Genomic DNA, 18,315 nt, shown 5'->3' on the forward strand with positions numbered 1-18,315 from the left:
AAACTCACCATGAAAGCGCTAAAACATACCGGTGTAGTGAGTTTACATTATTCACACAAGGAACTTTAGTTATTAGAGAGTTCCGGTCGGACGGTTTTTCACGGGACACATTTCCGGTGTTGTTGTTTCCGGATGAGGAGATGCTGCTCCGTTATTGATTTAAGTGAAGTCTGAATGTCATTAAAACACTTAGCTCCATCTCTTGACACTTCTTCCACACCCATCCTTGCACGCTACACAGCCACAACAAAGATGTCCGAGAAAAGACGCTGCCGAAGGTGAGCCACGTAAATAAGACCGCCCACAAAACGGCGCATCCGGAAGGGACTGTCAGAAAGCGGGTTTAAGATGATCTGTAAAACATAAGCTGTGCAACATTTTGACCAAAGAACCACTATTACATGTTATGTAGACCACAAGGAAGTGTTTTCATTTTAGAAAAAAATAATAATAATATGACTCCTTTAATGCGCCCGACAATCACCTAATATATGAAAAAATATATTTTTTAAATAGACCATTCATCGGCAGTGCGCCTTATAATCCGGCGCGCCCTATGGTCCGGAAAATATGTTAATACACTGCCTTTAGTGTCGAAAAAGCTGGCAGCTTACTGGTAACATATGAAGTGAACAACGGCATCTTAAGTGTTGATATGCTTTTTAGAAACAGTGTTATGAAGGACTGCCTTAATTCTCCTGAGCATGGAATTTACTAAAGCTGCACAGGCTGTTACTAGGATCCTCTTCCATTCCTCCTTGCACTTCGCGCATTTTGTAGATCACTGTCCAAGGGTACATCTCGGATATACAAAAGTACATCCACATCGCAGACATGCTGCCTCTGCTCCAAACAATCCCGTGTGTATTGCTTATGTCATCACAACATCCAGTTTCCACATTTCTGTTTCACTGATTTTTTGTGTATCATTAGTCAACAGTGTGCAAATAATAGGATATATACTGTAAATCCATTTATACTGTAACATCCTGCTGGTGTTAATGTTTTAATTCATATGTTATTGATATTCAGAGTTCCCATGTACGTGAATATACTGAAAGAGGTTGGCGGAGAATAAGGAAGTGTTGTGTGTCAGGGAGTGAAGCATGTGCTAGTGGGCCTGGCTCGCAGGGTGTGGTGATGCGTCTAGTGCAGCATGCTAGAGAGACGTTGTATGTAGGGATGCATGTGACGCATAGCTCCTGCCGCTGACCGACCCAGCTGGGTAAAGGAAGCCGAGTGCGTAAGCCTTCCGAGGTCAGTACATAGCCTCTCCTTCACCAAGGCCCCTCAACTTGCCTCCTCGTGGCAGCACACGGTAACTGGAGTCTCGCGACTTCAGACTAAAAGGTAGGGGATCGACCCGCTGCCTTGCGGGTAAGTCCAGGAAGACAAGGGCTAGGGGAGCACACCCTGAGAGAAAAGCACCGTGATGGAGGCACACGTAGGCGGGCCACGACAGACTGAGGGTTCCGGCAGCCTCCTGCAGCTATGAAGAGGTGCTGGTTGTCCTGGGTTTCCCCCTTGCCACTAGGCTCCATCTCTTTGTGGCGAAGATAGTGCGGCTGGGAACTGTGCACCCCCAGAGGCACTTAAAACGTATCACCGCACAGGTCTCTGCTTCTGACGTTGGTGGATCCAGAACAGCAATTGGATTCTGAAGCACAAAGTCTGACGGCGTCAGGATGTCTGATAACGGGGGCAGGTTAGAATGAACTGGGAGCTTCTAGTTAGATCCCTGCACGTCAGCGATACAGGGCTATAATGGTCACTATCAGCTGGGAATTGAGTGGCAGCTGATTTTGGCAGACCCCTGTATGACTGAGCAGCCCTATTTAGGAGCCACACTGCTCACCCCAAAGTTGGGGGAAGGCCTAGAAAAGGTGGGCTAAACATTGCCCACTCTTCACACCCCGGGTAGGATACAGCACCTACCGGGACATTCCACTACCGCGGTCGAAAAACAAAAAATAAACAAGTTCCCCTGAAATTGGCTGCATGGAACATTAGAACCCTCCTGGACAACAACCCTGACAGGCCGCAAAGAAGAACTGTGCTTGTTGCTGCTGAGCTCAGACGTTATGGAATTGACATCGCCGCCTTGAGTGAGACCAGACTTCTGGATGAGGGATCCCTAAAGGAAGAAGGCCAGGGTTATACCTTTTTCTGGAAGGGTTACCCTACAGAAGCTCCGCATCACCATGGTGTTGGTTTGGCAATAAAAAACAGCCTGCTACCCAGTTTCACTGAAACACCCACCGGCATAAGTGAAAGACTCATGTCTGTCCGTAGTCCCCTTGCAAAACACCGCTACGCAACTCTTCTCAGTGCCTATGCGCCAACTTAACCATCCGGGAATGAGGCAAAGGACCGTTTCTACCAGGAACTAGATGAAGCCCTAGAGCGTATCCCTAGCAGTGACAAAATCCTCCTGCTTGGTGATTTTAATGCCAGGGTGGGGAAAAACCACTTCATATGGAAAGGAGTGATTGGGAAGCATGGTATCGGGAAGGTCAACAGCAATGGCATGAGGCTACTCAGTCTCTGTGCTGAGCATGACCTGCCAATCACCAACACAATCTTCCAACAGAAAAATAAACACAAGACTTCCTGGATGCACCCACGATCCAAGCAATGGCATCTGCTGGATTACGTCATCGTGAGACGCAAGGACACCAAGGACGTGCACATCACCCCTGCAATGCGAGGTGCTGAGTGCTGGACTGACTACCGCATGATTATCTCCAAGTTGCGAGCGTCAGTACGTCCCCCTGTTCGTCTCCGAAAAACTGGAAAGAAGCGGTTGGACTGTGCCCGGCTTGAAGCAGAACAGCCTTCGATCCTTCATTGCAGGGAAGCTGCAGGAAATCGACCCCTTCCTGAGCCCTGAAGGCAGTGTTGATGACAACTGGAACTGCCTTAGCTCAAAGCTCTATGAGGCTGCAGCTGAGTCTATTGGCTACCGCCGTAGGAGGTTCGACGAAAATTCAGAATCCATCAGAACCATACTGGACACCATGCACAAGGCCCATAACACAGCCCTGAACAACCCTACATCTGTCAGGCTAAAGCAGCACTGGATAACATCAAGGAAGGAGGTACAGTCTGTTCTACGAAAACTGAAAAATGACTGGTGGACTGACAAGGCTTAAGAAATTGAACATTTTGCATTGAAGAACGACATGCACAACTTGTATAATGCTGTGAAAACCATCCATGGCCCCAGGAACTCCTCTCTCTCACCTGTGAAGTCGGCTGATGGCTCAACCCTCATAAAGGACCAGAAACAAGTTGTGGACAGATGGGCGGAACACTTCCAGACACTTTTAAACCAACCTGCCACCCCTGTTCTGGCAGTGCTGGATGAGCTGCCCAGCTACCCAACTATTGAAGAACTGGATCTTCCACCAACCTTCTCTGAAGTCCTGGCTGCAATTAGGTCACTTAAGAACAACAAGACCCCTGGCCCAGATGGCATCCCTGCAGAGATCCTTAAACAGGGAGGCTATCTCTGTACCAGAGCAATTTTCCACTATATTGCTGATATATGGAAGCGCGGAGCAGTCCCCCAACAATGGCGGGATGCAAATGTTGTAACCATATATAAAGGGAAGGGTGAGAAGTCTGTCTGTGGTAATAGTAGAGGAATATCCCTCCTGTCTGCTGCCGGCAAGGTTCTTGCCAAAGTGATGCTGTCAAGACTCATACAGAGCATAACGGAACACCTGTTGCCTGAGTCTCAATGTGGCTTCAGGAAAAATCGCAGCACTGTGGATATGATTTTCACAACACGCCAGCTACAAGAGAAGTGTCGGGAACAACATCAAGATCTATGCATGGCGCTTGTGGACCTATCAAAGGCTTTTGATACGGTCAACAGAGACTTGCTCTGGGCGGTCCTTCTCAGGGTTGGTTGCCCGCGGAAGTTTGTAAACATCCTGCAAAGTTTCCACGAGGGGATAATGGCTCAGGTGACAACAGGAGGACATGAGTCTAGGCCTTTCAAGGTATCCACAGGTGTCAGACAGGGTTGTGTGCTTGCACCTGTACTATTCAACATCTTCCTCATGAGTGTCACCTGGCTACTGCACAAAGAAGTTGAGGGAAGCAGTGGTGTGCTGGTGGATTACAGGTTGGATGGAAGCTTATTGTGATTTAGGGCTATATAATAAACATTGGTTGATTGATTGATTGATTATTCAACATCAGAAGGCTGCAGGCGGCTACCAAGGTCAAAACTGTGAACATTGTGGAATTACAGTATGCTGATGATTGTGCCTTCGTGGCACATACATCAGAGGCTCTGCAGGCGACGCTAACAGCTGCTGTGAAGGCCTATAGTAGACTGGGTCTCACTGTGAACACTGTAAAGACGGAAGTACTGTGCCAGTGGATCTCCCCTCCGCCAACTCGACCACCATCACCTGTCTTTAACATCGATGACAAGCCCCTAGCAATAGTCCCAGACTTCAAATATCTTGGGACCATCCTCTCCGAAAACTGCAGCATGGACAATGATGTTCAAAATCGAATCAGGTCTGCCTCAGCCTCCTTTGGTAGACTGCGTAAGAGGGTGTATGTGAACAAAGACCTCAGCATACGTACCAAGGTGGCAGTCTACCAAGCCATCTGTGTCTCCACACTATTATATGGCTGTGAAGCTTGGACCCAGTATCGCCGCCACATCCAACAGCTGGAGAAGTTTCACATCAAGTGTCTCCAGCGGATCCTTGGGCTGACATGGCGTGATCGTGTGCCACACACGGAAGTCCTGAGTAAAACTGGTACCAAGAGCATGGAGGCCACTTTTCTCCAGTACCAACTGTGATGGGCCGGCCACACCATCAGAATGTCAGTTGATAGACTTCCGCGACAACTGCTGTTTGGTCAACTTCATCATGGCCAGAGATCTGCAGGAGGCCAAAAGCGGAGATATAAGGACCAACTGAAAATAACTCTCAAGAGGTGTGGAATACAGCACACACAGCTGGAAAGCTCTGCCTCAGATCACCCTCTCTGGAGGCAACTCTGCCATGCAGGCCTTCAACATTTTGAAGAGGAGAGAAGCGCAGCGAGGGAAGGGAAACGCCAGAGGAGGAAGATGGGCCCTGCAGCCAAGACCACAACAAACACTAACTTCATATGCCCCCATTGCAATAGACCATGTGGCTCTCGTATTGGACTTTTTAGTCACCTCAAAACTCACCAATAGAAGAAGTGGAAGTCATCATCGGATACGATGGACTATCATAAGCAAGTAAGAAGCATAGAGACGGACATGTGTGCACGGGAGGGAATATATGTTGGAACTGGGCCTGTTGTTAGAACAAGATTGGCAATACAAGTTAAAAAGAGCGTCAAACTTTATGTGGCTTCTTCTGGACGCTACAATTGGATATATTGCTTTAAGGTGTGGCGGCTTTTTTTTCTTTTCTCTGGCAGGCCGCCACAATCAATTAGATGGAAGCGAAACTGATATAGAGCTGGTAGATCTTTAACATCTTACAATATTTGACCTTCAGCTTGAGAATGCCTCACATATGCTCAGTCAGGTTCAGGTCTGACGACACACTTTGCTACTCCATCACCATGGCTTCCATGTACTTCCAAGATGGCGCCAGTATGTGCTTTGGCCTGCCGTCTCTCGCTGTCAGCTCTGTTCGTTTTTGTGCTGTTTGAGTGTCTGTTGTTGTCTCTGTCAGCTCACTGCTTGTGTATGACCGCCAAACGCTGTTGGATCTTTGCCCCTCTCCCACGGATATGATCAACTTCGACGTTGGCTTTTCGACGTCCCAATCATCTTAAGCACCCGGCCGGATTCCTGCCTTCCTTTCCCGCCTCCTGGCTCCTCTCCCCCGGTGGAAGCGTCACCGGCGCCGCGGTACACGTGGCGGCCAGCTGGTGAAAGTTAGGGCACTCCTGGCCCGGCTTCCCGTGGCTTCCCGAAGGAGGAATGGTGCGGTACCTGGTCTCTTCCTGCACCCACGCTCACTGGATCCCATCGGTTCCTGGCTTGTTCCTGTCGTCGGTTTGGAGGGAGAGACTCGCCACCATCGCTCCTGCTGTACCCGCCCCCGGGAGCACGGGTTGAATTCCTGCCACCTGCGGGCTCTGTGTCAGGCCCCACCCGGATCAGCTGAGACCTTGGACGTGCCGGTCCCCGCCAGGTTCGGTCTTGTTAACGCAAGATCTTTGACAAACAAAACGTTTATCCTGAAGGATTTCTTCACTTCCCGCGGACTGGACTTCCTCTGTGTGACGGAGACATGGCTGAGAGCCGGTAAGTCCGCCCCTCTTAATGACCTTCTGCCTCCGAGGGTTCCTACTTTAATTCTCCGCGGTCGTCCGGTCGAAAAGGAGGAGGATTAGTAGTCGTTTTTAAAAATGACTTTAAATGCCTTTAGATCCGCCTACAATCCTCCTTTTCAAGCTTCAAACTGTTTATGTTTGAACTGGGTCTTTCTGATGTCCTGTGTGCCGTCGTCTATCGACCACCCAAGTACCATAAAGACTTTATAACTGACTTTTCTGAATTTCTGGCTGAAATCCTGCCTAAATATGATCGTGTTCTTATTGTTGGTGATTTTAATATTCACACCTGCTGTCCAGACGAGCCGCTCTCCGGGAGCTTCCTGAATGTAATTGACTCATTTAACTTTGTACAGTCTGTGTGTGGTTCCACATGAACGCGGGCATACACTCGATTTAGTGCTCTCGTATGGTTTGTGAGTTTTTAATTTGGACAATTGCGACACTATGTTCTCTGATCATATGCCGATCCTGTTTGATATTCCCACTCAGTGTCCGGTTAAATTGTGCGCTCCGCCTTAACGCTCTCGCGTATTTAATTCTTCGTCACCGGCTCTGTTCTCCTCTATTTTTTCGACTCTTTATGATGATAACTCTGCAGCCTCTGTGTGTCTGAATACTGAAGAGTTGGTTTCTGGGTTCAACTCTATTTGTTTACAAACACTGGACATGATCGCTCCTTTCAAGTGCCGCCGCTCCAAACCCACGCTTCAGCCCTGGTTGAATGACATCACTCGTGCTGCCAGACGCGAATGTAGGAGAGCAGAGAGAAAATGGAAAAAAAACAGGCTGCATGTGTCCTTTGCCATTTTTAAAGAAAGCCTGTTTTCCTTTCAGATGACTGTAAAAGCAGAGATGAATATATATCTATCTCAGATTATATCTTCTAACTGTAACAACCCCAGAGCTCTGTTCAAAACTATCAACATTGTCATTGATGCTCCCAAATATGTTGGTTTTTATGCTTCTTTTGAATTCTGTGAAAATTGTCTAAAATGTTTCACTGACAAAATTGTGTCAACTAGAGCCAGTATATTTATTGTGAGAGAACTGTGTTGCTGAATTTCCCCCAGGGATCAATAAAGTACTTTCTATTCTATTCTATTCTATTTATGTCACGCTTCCTATGACCCTTCTATTCCTCTGCATTTCTCTTCTGTTTTCCATCAGTTTGAGCCGGTGTCCCTTTCTTTTCTAAAGGAAACAGTTAGTCATATGAAGCCCTCTGGTTCTCCTGCAGATGCCCTCCCACCTCGCCTGTTTAAGGAGGTACTTGCTACTATTGGATCAAGTGTCCTTAACATTATCAATAGTAGCCTCTCATCTGGAATAGTTCCAGTAGAGTTTAGACCTTTACTTAAAAAACCAAGCCTCGACCCCTCTCTCCTCTCTAACATCAGACCTATCTCTAATCTTCCATACATTTCCAAAATATTAGAGAAGGTTGTCTACAGTCAGTTGTTGCCCTTCTTAGAGGATAATGGTATCACTGAGCTGTTCCAGTCCGGTTTTAAAGCCCTCCACAGCACAGAGTCAGCGCTTCTAAAAGTTTTTAACGATATCCTCCTGTCAACAGATTCTGGTACATATGTTGTCCTGGTGCTTTTATATCTGTCTGCTGCGTTCGACACCGTCGACCACGCCACCTTAAAGGCCTACTGAAATGATTTTTTTTTATTTAAACGGGGATAGCAGATCTATTCTATGTGTCATACTTGATCATTTCGCGATATTGCCATATTTTTGCTGAAAGGATTTAGTATAGAACAACGACGATAAAGATTGCAACTTTTGGTATCTGATAAAAAAAAAGGCTTGCCCCTACCGGAAGTAGCGTGACGTAGTCAGTTGAACATATACGCAAAGTTCCCTATTGTTTACAATGATGGCCGCATGAAGTGAGAGAGATTCGGACCGAGAAAGCGACAATTTCCCCATTAATTTGAGCGAGGATGAAAGATTTGTGGATGAGTAAAGTGCAAGTGAAGGACTAGTGGGGAGTTGAAGCTATTCAGATAGGGAAGATGCTGTGAGAGCCGGGGGTGACCTGATATTCAGCTGGGAATGACTACAACAGTAAATAAACACAAGACATATATATACTCTATTAGCCACAACACAACCAGGCTTATATTTAATATGCCACAAATTAATCCTGCATAAAAACACCTGCGTGTTTGTTACGCTAGCTCCTAGCTCCTCTGCTAGCTCCTAGCTCCATAGAACACGCCAATACAATTCAAACACCTGATCAACACACACAATCACTCAGCCCAAAAGACCGTTCACCTAACCCAAGGTTCATAAAGCTTATATATTTTTAAAAAGTTACGTACGTGACGCGCACATACGGTCAAGCTATCAAATGTTTAGCAGCCAAGGCTGCATACTCACGGTACCTGATATTCAGCTGGGAATGACTACAACAGTAAATAAACACAAGACATATATATACTCTATTAGCCACAACACAACCAGGCTTATATTTAATATGCCACAAATTAATCCTGCATAAAAACACCTGCGTGTTTGTTACGCTAGCTCCTAGCTCATCTGCTAGCTCCTAGCTCCATAGAACACGCCAATACAATTCAAACACCTGATCAACACACACAATCACTCAGCCCAAAAGACCGTTCACCTAACCAAAGGTTCATAAAGCTTATATATTTTTAAAAAGTTACGTACATACGCAAAAAAAAGTTGCGCACATACGGTCAAGCGATCAAATGTTTAGAAGCCAAAGCTGCATACTCACAGTAGCACGTCTGCGTCTTTGTCATCCAAATCAAAGTAATCCTGGTAAGAGTCTGTGTTGTCCCAGTTCTCTACAGGCGTCTGTGTATCGAAGTCAAAAGTCCTCCTGGTTAGAGTCTCTGTTATCAGAGTTCTTCCATCTTGACTGCATCTTCCGGGAATGTAAACAAAGAAGCGCCGGCTGTGTATTGTTGTTGCTGACTACGTTCGAAAAATACGTCCATTTCGCACCGACAACTTTCTTCTTTGCTTGCTCAGCTTCCTTCTCCATAATACAATGAACATGATTGCAACAGATTCACGAACACAGATGTCCAGAATACTGTGGAATTATGAAATGAAAACAGAGCTTTTTCGTATTGGCTTCAATGTGGAAGGCATACCCGTGTTCGCCGGTCTACGTCACGCGCATACGTCATCCTCAGAGGCGTTTCGAACCGGAAGTTTAGCGGCAAATTTAAAATGTCACTTTATAAGTTAACCCGGCCGTATTGGCATGTGTTATAATGTTAAGATTTCATCATTGATATATAAACTATCAGACTGCGTGGTCGGTAGTAGTGGGTTTCAGTAGGCCTTTAATCACTCGTCTTGATAACTGTATGGGCATTAAGGGCGCCGCCCTCAACTGGTTCTGGTCGTACCTAACTGACAGGAGTTTTTGTGTAAAATTAGACAGTTTTATGTCTTCCACAGCTCCTCTACCACATGGGGTCCCCCAGGGCTCAATCCTTGGCCCAATTTTATTTGCACTTTACCTTTTCCCCCTCGGTTCTGTTTTCAGGAAGTTCGGTATTGCATTTCATTTTTATGCCGATGATTGCCAGATCTACTTTCCCATGGCACAAAATACCACGGTCCAACGTCTTATTGACTGCCTGCACGACATCAAAGCCTGGCTTTCAGTTAACTTCCTGAGCCTAAATGAAAACAAAACAGAAGTTATGTTGTTGGGTCCAAGTCGCTCTCCCTTCCCCAACGTGGACCTTGGCACTCTGTCCCCGTATCTCAGTGACTGTATTACAAACCTGGGGGTAAAGTTCGACTCAGATTTTAAGTTCGAAAAACAAATCAGCAGCGTCGTACAAAAAAGCTTTTATCAACTACGCCAAATAGCGAAAGTGAAACCGTTTCTGTCAGGACATGATCTTGAGAAATTAATCCACGCCTTTATCTCGACTTGTCTTGACTACTCCAGGCCTCCCTCGCCCGCCTGCAGCTCGTGCAGAACTCTGCTGCTTGTCTGCTAACACAGACCCGCAGGCGTGAGCACATTACCCCTATACTAGCGTCCCTTCACTGGCTTCCTGTGCGTTACCGAATACATTTTAAACTCCTACTAATTGTTTACTCCCCCCCGATCCCTAAGATCAGCCGATCAGCTGCTATTGACGGTCCCTGACAAAAGGCTGAAGCTTAGAGGTGACAGAGCTTTCGCTTCTGCTGCTCCCAAGCTCTGGAACGACTTACCTCTGAGTGTTAGACAGGCCTCCTCTCTTCCTGTTTTTAAATCACTCTTAAAAACATACTTTTATTCCATGGCTTTTAACACTGAGTGATCTGCATCCTGCTATGGCGTCCCACAATGCACCTGCTGTGAACCTGTTTTTTATGTTTTATTTATCTATTTATTTATTTTTTATCGTGCTCTGTTTGTGTTGTGTTGTGCTTGCTCGTTTCTCTTGTGTTATCTTTTAACCTGCCCATTGTACAGCCCTTTGGCTACCCCTGTGGTAAATTTTAAATGTGCTTTATAAATAAAGTTGATTTGATTTGATTCCTTAGCAAGGCACTTGTCATCTTAGAGGTGTTTGGGGCTTGTTGGAAAGAAGCTATGCAGCCATATTTCCCGAGAGACTGGATCATAGTCTGCTTCACCATGTCACAGTGCATGCTGGAATATATGCTTCCTTCCCTACCGCTCCCCAGGGCTTGCAGCAATCCTGCAGTCCTAGACCATGAAGCTACAGCTACCATACCATACAAGACAGTCAGTTATTAAGGGCCTGATTTACTTACATCCAAATACCTCGCGCTAAACAGCGTGTGTAAGCTACAAAATAGCGTGTTGCCTGTGATCTACTAAGACTGCGTGTACAATTGTAAAGTGGTTCAGACCACCTATTTTAAATGAGGATTCTGTGTGTACTATACGGGGCATCACCACGAAGACACTCTCATTTACTGCATATTCATTTTATCATGGTCCTTATTGCGGCGTTTTGCTACGTTTTCAAACATGCTGGAGACATGTACTACATTTTATGGGCATTTTTGAAGCCATCTTGCAGTGCATCTACATTGACATCATCAGGTGAAGGTGCACTCATTGGAGAGAGGCTGCACTTACTGCTCTCAAAATTTAAAAAAAAATGCATATTTAAAGAAATGTTTTCATATAAGAAATATTTTTAAAATATATATTATATGTGCAAAAAATGAACGTCATTAAAAAATACTAAAGGACACAAACGCATCAATTGAATTTGTTTTATAAAAGCCTTAAAAGCCTACTTAAACCCACTACTACCGACCACGCAGTCTGATAGTTTATATATCAATGATGAAATCTTAACATTGCAACACATGCCAATACTTATAAAGTGCAATTTTAAATTTCCCGGGAAACTTCCGGCTGAAAACGTCTGGTATGATGACGTTTGCGCGTGACGTCAATGGTTGAAGGAGACATTTTGGAATAGCACGGTCGCCAGCTTAAGTCGTCTGTTTTCACCACATAGTTCCACAGTATTTTTGACATCTGTGTTGGTGAATCTTTTGCAATATGTTCAATTAACAACGGAGACTGCAAAGAAGAAAGCTGTAGGTGGGATCGGTGTATTAGCGGCTGGCTACAGCAACACAACCAGGAGGACTTTAAGTTGGATAGCAGACGCGCTACCGTGAGTACAGCTTTGGCTTCCAAACATTTGATCGCTTGCCCGTACGTCCGTGGCGCTATGTGCATGTCACGTACGTAACTTTGGGGAAATATATGTTTCTTGCCGACTCTGATGGCGGCCGGGGTGTTGTCGAAAGCTACAACGCCGTCCGCCGCCGCGCCGCTGTCCTCACCTGTCTGGGTTGACTTCCTCCATCTCCGGGTCGCCGACCGCACGATCATCGTGGTGAAGTCCTTCGTGGTGAAGTCCTTCGTCGAGCCGTCGATCGCTGGAATGCAGGTGAGCACGGGTGTTGATGAGCAGATGAGGGCTGGCGTAGGTGGAGAGCTAACGTTTTTAGCATAGCTCTGTCGAGGTCCCGTAGCTAAATTAGCTTCAATGGCGTCGTTAGCAACAGCATTGCTAGGCTTCGCCAGGCTGGAAAGCATTAACTGTGTGGTTACAGGTCCAGAGTTTGGTAGTATTGTTGATCTTCTGTCTATCCTTCCAGTCAGGGGCTTATTTCGTCTGTTTCTATATGCAGTTAAGCACAATGCTATCACTATAGTTCCGTAGCTAAAGTGCTTCGCCGATGTATTGTCGTGGAGATAAAAGTCACTGTGAATGTCCATTTCGCGTTCTCGACTCTCATTTTCAAGAGGATATAGTATCCGAGGTGGTTTAAAATACAAATCCGCGATCCACAATAGAAAAAGGAGAGAGTGTGGAATCCAATGAGCCCTTGTACCTAATTTACGGTCAGAGCGAAAAAAGATACGTCCTGCACTGCACTCTAATCCTTCACTCTCACGTACCTCATCCACAAATCTTTCATCCTGGCTCAAATTAATGGGGTAATCGTCGCTTTCTCGGTCCGAATCGCTCTCGCTGCTGGTGTAAACAATGTGCAAATGTGAGGAGCCTTTCAACCTGCGACGTCACGCTACTTCCGGTACAGTTGCGAACTTTATCGTCGATGTTCTCTACTAAATCCTTTCAGCAAAAATATGGCAATATCGCGAAATGATCAAGTATGACACATAGAATGGATCTGCTATCCCCGTTTAAATAAGAACATTTCATTTCAGTAGGCCTTTAAGTCCTTTAGCAGCTATAAGATTATAAAATTATGATGCTTAATAGACGATAAATCTAATGTTTTATTTCTGACCGTCCAAAATGTTGACACACACATGGGACGAAGGATTCTCGTCTGTCCATCATCTGTCTTCTCAGCACTTACCCTGCAGTCGTGTGTGGAACTGTCAGTTGCACGTCCTTCTGACTGATGCTAAATGAAGCGCCAAGTAGTGCTCGCAAAACGGTGATGAGTGTTGGTACATCACATTTCGAGGTACCAGCATGTGTTCCTAAAAGGGGACAATTCTTGTCGCTGAGAGAGACATTTCTGTACCCTTCAGTCCAGGTCCATTTGTGTACGGAAGGCGGGGTACACCCTGGACAAGTCGCCACCTCATTGCTGGGCCAACACAGATAGACAGACAACATTCACACTCACATTCACACACTAGGGACAATTTAGTGTTGTCAATCAACCGATCCCCAGGTGCATGTCTTTGGAGGTGGAGGGAAGCCAGAGTACTCGGAAGGAACCCACGCAGTCACGGGGAGAACATGCAAATGCCACACAGAAAGACCCTAAGCCTGGGGATGGAACCCACAAAATTTGTATTGTGAGGTACACGCACTAACTCCTGTTCCACCGTGATGCCCATGCAACTAGCAATTGAGCCTGTAAAAAGGGACTACTTATTGAAAAACAAAGATTGCTGCCGTAGTTTATTCTTACAGCAATGGGTCAAAAGGACATAATTACCCAGGATGTATTTCTGTGAAAGTATTGCTAATTTCAGACTAAATAAATGTTTTTTTACTACAACAAATATATTTAACGACAGTGTTGACTATTTACTTGCATTCACGGTTATTTTCAGGGATAAAAAAAAGGCAATCGTAAGTGAGAATGGTGGGATGAGTACCAATTGTATTGTCCAACATTTTGGAAAATCAGAAATACTGAAAAAACTGGGATTTTTTTTAGGTTAAAAAAATACCAAGTTTTATTGTCCTAATTAAGACGAATGTTTTAATGGGGGAATGGTTTAAATTAGTTTAAAAAAGGGGAAACATGAAAATTATGATTTATTGTAAAACCAGTAATATTGGGGAACGTTTGTTGAATGAGCCCGCATGTCCTGAAAGCTCTGAACGTTTTGACGCTTGAACGGTTTGGGAGTTAGAGGCGGACGAAAAATGCTACGAAAGAATTATAATAAATGGATGAATGTTGGTGTAGAAAGGCATTCACACAATTACACAGACAGAGGCAACATGTACAGCCTAGTCTGCTGCTGCCTTACAGTGACGGATCACAATTTAGGCAAACAAATAGAAGAAGAAAAGTGGGGGCCAACTCATCAGTCTTTTCATTGTGGAAAATAGTGGAGATAACACAATGAATGTGCCATAACGTTAATACAGTTCTGCAAAACAACCTTGAACATGTATGAAGCATGAGCGACCCCTAAGCATGAACGATGGTGATTCAATGGCATTCTCTAAAATTGAACATGCAATATGTGGAAGTCAGCCCTATTTATGCTGCACCTGTAAGTTATCTCTTTGTTTGCCATTATTCATTGTTGGATAAGCTCAGAGCAATCGGATTTAACAAAACCTCATGGAGCTGGATGCAATCTTACTTGGAGGGGAGGGAGCAGGTGGTAGAGGTGAACGGCACATTGTCCCCCCCCCCCTCTCGGTGAGCTGTGGAGTCCCCCAAGGCAGTATATTGGGACCTTTACTGTTCCTAATATACATAAACGACTTGTCATCGGCATGCGACTGTGAATTGTTTTTGTTTGCAGATGACTCGGCCCTGCTGGTATCCGACAAGGACAAGTCGCAGGTGAAGAAAATCCTCAGTGCTGAGCTCTGTAGACCTTGCACCTGGCTCGCTGACAACAAGCTATCCATACACTTGGGTAAAACAGAATCCATCCTGTTTGGGTCCCACATCAACCTTAAGAAAGTCAATGACTTCACTATAAAAGTGGGTGACATTGTTATCACCAGGAAAAACGAGGTCACCTACCTAGGTTCCATTCTAGAGGCTAACCTTTTATGTGATAAAATGGCAACCAAGGTAATCAAAAAGGTTAACCAACGAACGAGATTTCTCTACAGAATCTCCTCGCTGGTCAACAAAAGCACCATGAGGATTCTGGCGGGAACTCTCGTTCAACCCATATGGCGGTATAGCTCGGTTGGTAGAGCGGCCGTGCCAGCAACTTGAGGGTTGCAGGTTCGATCCCCGCTTCCGCCATCCTAGTCACTGCCGTTGTGTCCTTGGGCAAGACACTTTACCCACCTGCTCCCAGTGCCACCCACACTGGCTTGAATGTAACTTAGATATTGGGTTTCACTATGTAAAGCGCTTTGAGTCACTTGAGAAAAAGCGCTATATAAATGTAATTCACTTCACTTCACTTCAACCCTTTTTCGATTACGCATGCACCTCCTGGTACCCTAGCACCTCCAAAACCCTCAAATCTAAACTCCAAACATCCCAGAACAAGCTAGTCAGGTTACTTCTAGACCTCCACCCCAGATCCTACCTCACTCCTACCCACTTCTCTAAAGTGGGCTGGCTCAGGGTGGAGGACAGAGTTAAACAACTTGCACTGAGCCTAGTCTATAACATCCGCTACACCTCCCTGATACCGAAGTACATGTCAAACTACTTCCTTAACGTGAATGACCGCCATAACCACAACACCAGGGGGAGCTCCACTAACCACGTTAAACACAGATTCCGAACTAACAAAGGTCTTAACTCATTCTCTTTCTATGCCACATCAATGTGGAATGCGCTCCCAACAGGTGTAAAAGAAAGGGCATCTCTATCCTCCTTCAAAACCGCAATAAAAGTTCACCTCCAGGCAGCTACAACCCTAAACTAACACCCTCCCCGGATTGCTAATAATCAAATGTAAACAATCAAATGCAGATACTTTTTCTTATGCCTTCTGATCTCTCTCTCTCTCTCTCTCTCTATCTCTCTCTCTATTACCACTACTTGCTGTCCATATCCTACCCCCCCCCCACCCCCACCCCTTCACACCCCTGATTGTAAATAATGTAAATATTCAATGTGATTATCTTGTGTGATGACTGTATTATGATTATATATATCTGATAGTATATATCTGTATCATGAATCAATTTAAGTGGACCCCGACTTAAACAAGTTGAAAAACGTATTCGGGTGTTACCATTTAGTGGTCAATTGTACGGAATATGTACTTCACTGTGCAACCTACTAATAAAAGTCTCAATCAATCAATCAATTGATGCACTTCAGTCAAAAGATGCTTACTCTAGCAGTGCCACATCAACTATAGGTAGGTAGAGAGAGAGAGAGAGAGAGAGAGAGAGAGAGAGAGAGAGAGAGAGAGAGAGAGAGAGAGAGAGAGAGAGAGAGAGAGAGAGAGAGAGAGAGAGAGATAGATAGATAGAGGTGGAGGGTCCAAAGGTAGTATCTAGTGTAGCATCAGGTGTGGCATCAGGTGTGGTATCAAGTGTGGTATCAAGTGTGGTATCAAGTGTGGTATCAAGTGTGGTATCAAGTGTAGTAGCAAGTGTGGTATCAAGTGTGGTATCAAGTGTGGTATCAAGTGCGGCATCAAGTGCGGCATCAAGTGCGGCATCAAGTGCGGCATCAAGTGCGGCATCAAGTGCGGTATCAAGTGTAGTATCAAGTGTGGTATCAAGTGTGGTATCAAGGGCGGTATCAAGGGCGGTATCAAGTGTGGTATCAAGGGCGGTATCAAGTGCGGTATCAAGTGCGGTATCAAGTGCGGTATCAAGTGTGGTATCAAGTTTAGTATCAAGTGTGGTATCAAGTGCGGCATCAAGTGCGGCATCAAGTGCGGCATCAAGTGCGGCATCAAGTGCGGCATCAAGTGCGGTATCAAGTGTAGTATCAAGTGTGGTATCAAGTGTGGTATCAAGGGCGGTATCAAGGGCGGTATCAAGTGTGGTATCAAGGGCGGTATCAAGTGCGGTATCAAGTGCGGTATCAAGTGCGGTATCAAGTGTGGTATCAAGTGTGGTATCAAGTGTGGTATCAAGTGTGGTATCAAGTGTGGTATCAAGTGTAGCATCAAGTGTGGCATCAAGTGTGGTATCAAGTGTGGTATCAAGTGTGGTATTAAGTGTGGTATTAAGTGTGGTATCAAGTGTAGCATCAAGTGTGGCATCAAGTGTAGCATCAAGTGTAGTATCAAGTGTAGTATCAAGTGTAGTATCAAGTGTGGTATGAAGTGTAGCATCAAGTGTAGCATCAAGTGTAGCATCAAGTGTAGTATCCAGTGTAGTATCAAGTGTGGTATCAAGTGTGGTATCAAGTGTGGTATCAAGTGTAGTATCAAGTGTGGTATGAAGTGTAGCATCAAGTGTAGCATCAGGTGTGGTATCAAGTGTAGCATCAAGTGTAGTATCAAGTGTAGCATCAAGTGTGGCATCAAGTGTAGTATCAAGTGTAGTATCAAGTGTGGCATCAAGTGTGGTATCAAGTGTGGTATCAAGTGTGGTATTAAGTGTGGTATTAAGTGTGGTATCAAGTGTAGCATCAAGTGTGGCATCAAGTGTAGCATCAAGTGTAGTATCAAGTGTAGTATCAAGTGTAGTATCAAGTGTGGTATGAAGTGTAGCATCAAGTGTAGCATCAAGTGTAGCATCAAGTGTAGTATCCAGTGTAGTATCAAGTGTGGTATCAAGTGTGGTATCAAGTGTGGTATCAAGTGTAGTATCAAGTGTGGTATGAAGTGTAGCATCAAGTGTAGCATCAGGTGTGGTATCAAGTGTAGCATCAAGTGTAGTATCAAGTGTAGCATCAAGTGTGGCATCAAGTGTAGTATCAAGTGTAGTATCAAGTGTGGCATCAAGTGTAGTATCAAGTGTGGCATCAAGTGTAGTATCAAGTGTGGCATCAAGTGTAGTATCAAGTGTGGCATCAAGTGTAGTATCAAGTGTGGCATCAAGTGTAGTATCAAGTGTGGCATCAAGTGTAGCATCAAGTGTGGTATCAAGTGTAGTATCAAGTGTGGTATCAAGTGTAGTAGTATGATCGGCCTAGCATGCCAAGAAAAGGCAGTTGAAGACTTGGCAGTCATCAGCTAAGAAAGAAGAAAGAAGCAGCCATATATCTCACCTGTCATAGCTCCATCTGCTGTACGACATGTTACTCCTCCTGCTGCTGCTCCTGCTGCTGCTGCTGCTGACTCCCTCCATGACTGCGGCTGGACTGAGGTGCGCGTGAAACGGAGGAAAGAAAGAAGGCGCG

The 18,315-nt window shown here is 45.3% G+C and overlaps 1 protein-coding gene across 1 annotated transcript in view; it reads right to left on the reverse strand.

The window, feature by feature from the left end:
* The window catches only part of tub (TUB bipartite transcription factor), a 244,290-nt gene extending 225,975 nt beyond the window's left edge, over positions 1–18,315 (reverse strand). Inside the window, exon 1 of the mRNA XM_062028977.1 lies at positions 18,184–18,315. Coding sequence (XP_061884961.1) covers positions 18,184–18,263 — 80 coding nt within the window. The 5' untranslated portion in view covers positions 18,264–18,315. The remainder of the gene's footprint in view (positions 1–18,183) is intronic.

This window comes from Entelurus aequoreus, linkage group LG02, assembly GCF_033978785.1.
Source record: "Entelurus aequoreus isolate RoL-2023_Sb linkage group LG02, RoL_Eaeq_v1.1, whole genome shotgun sequence".
NCBI classification, from domain to species: Eukaryota; Metazoa; Chordata; class Actinopteri; order Syngnathiformes; family Syngnathidae; genus Entelurus; species Entelurus aequoreus.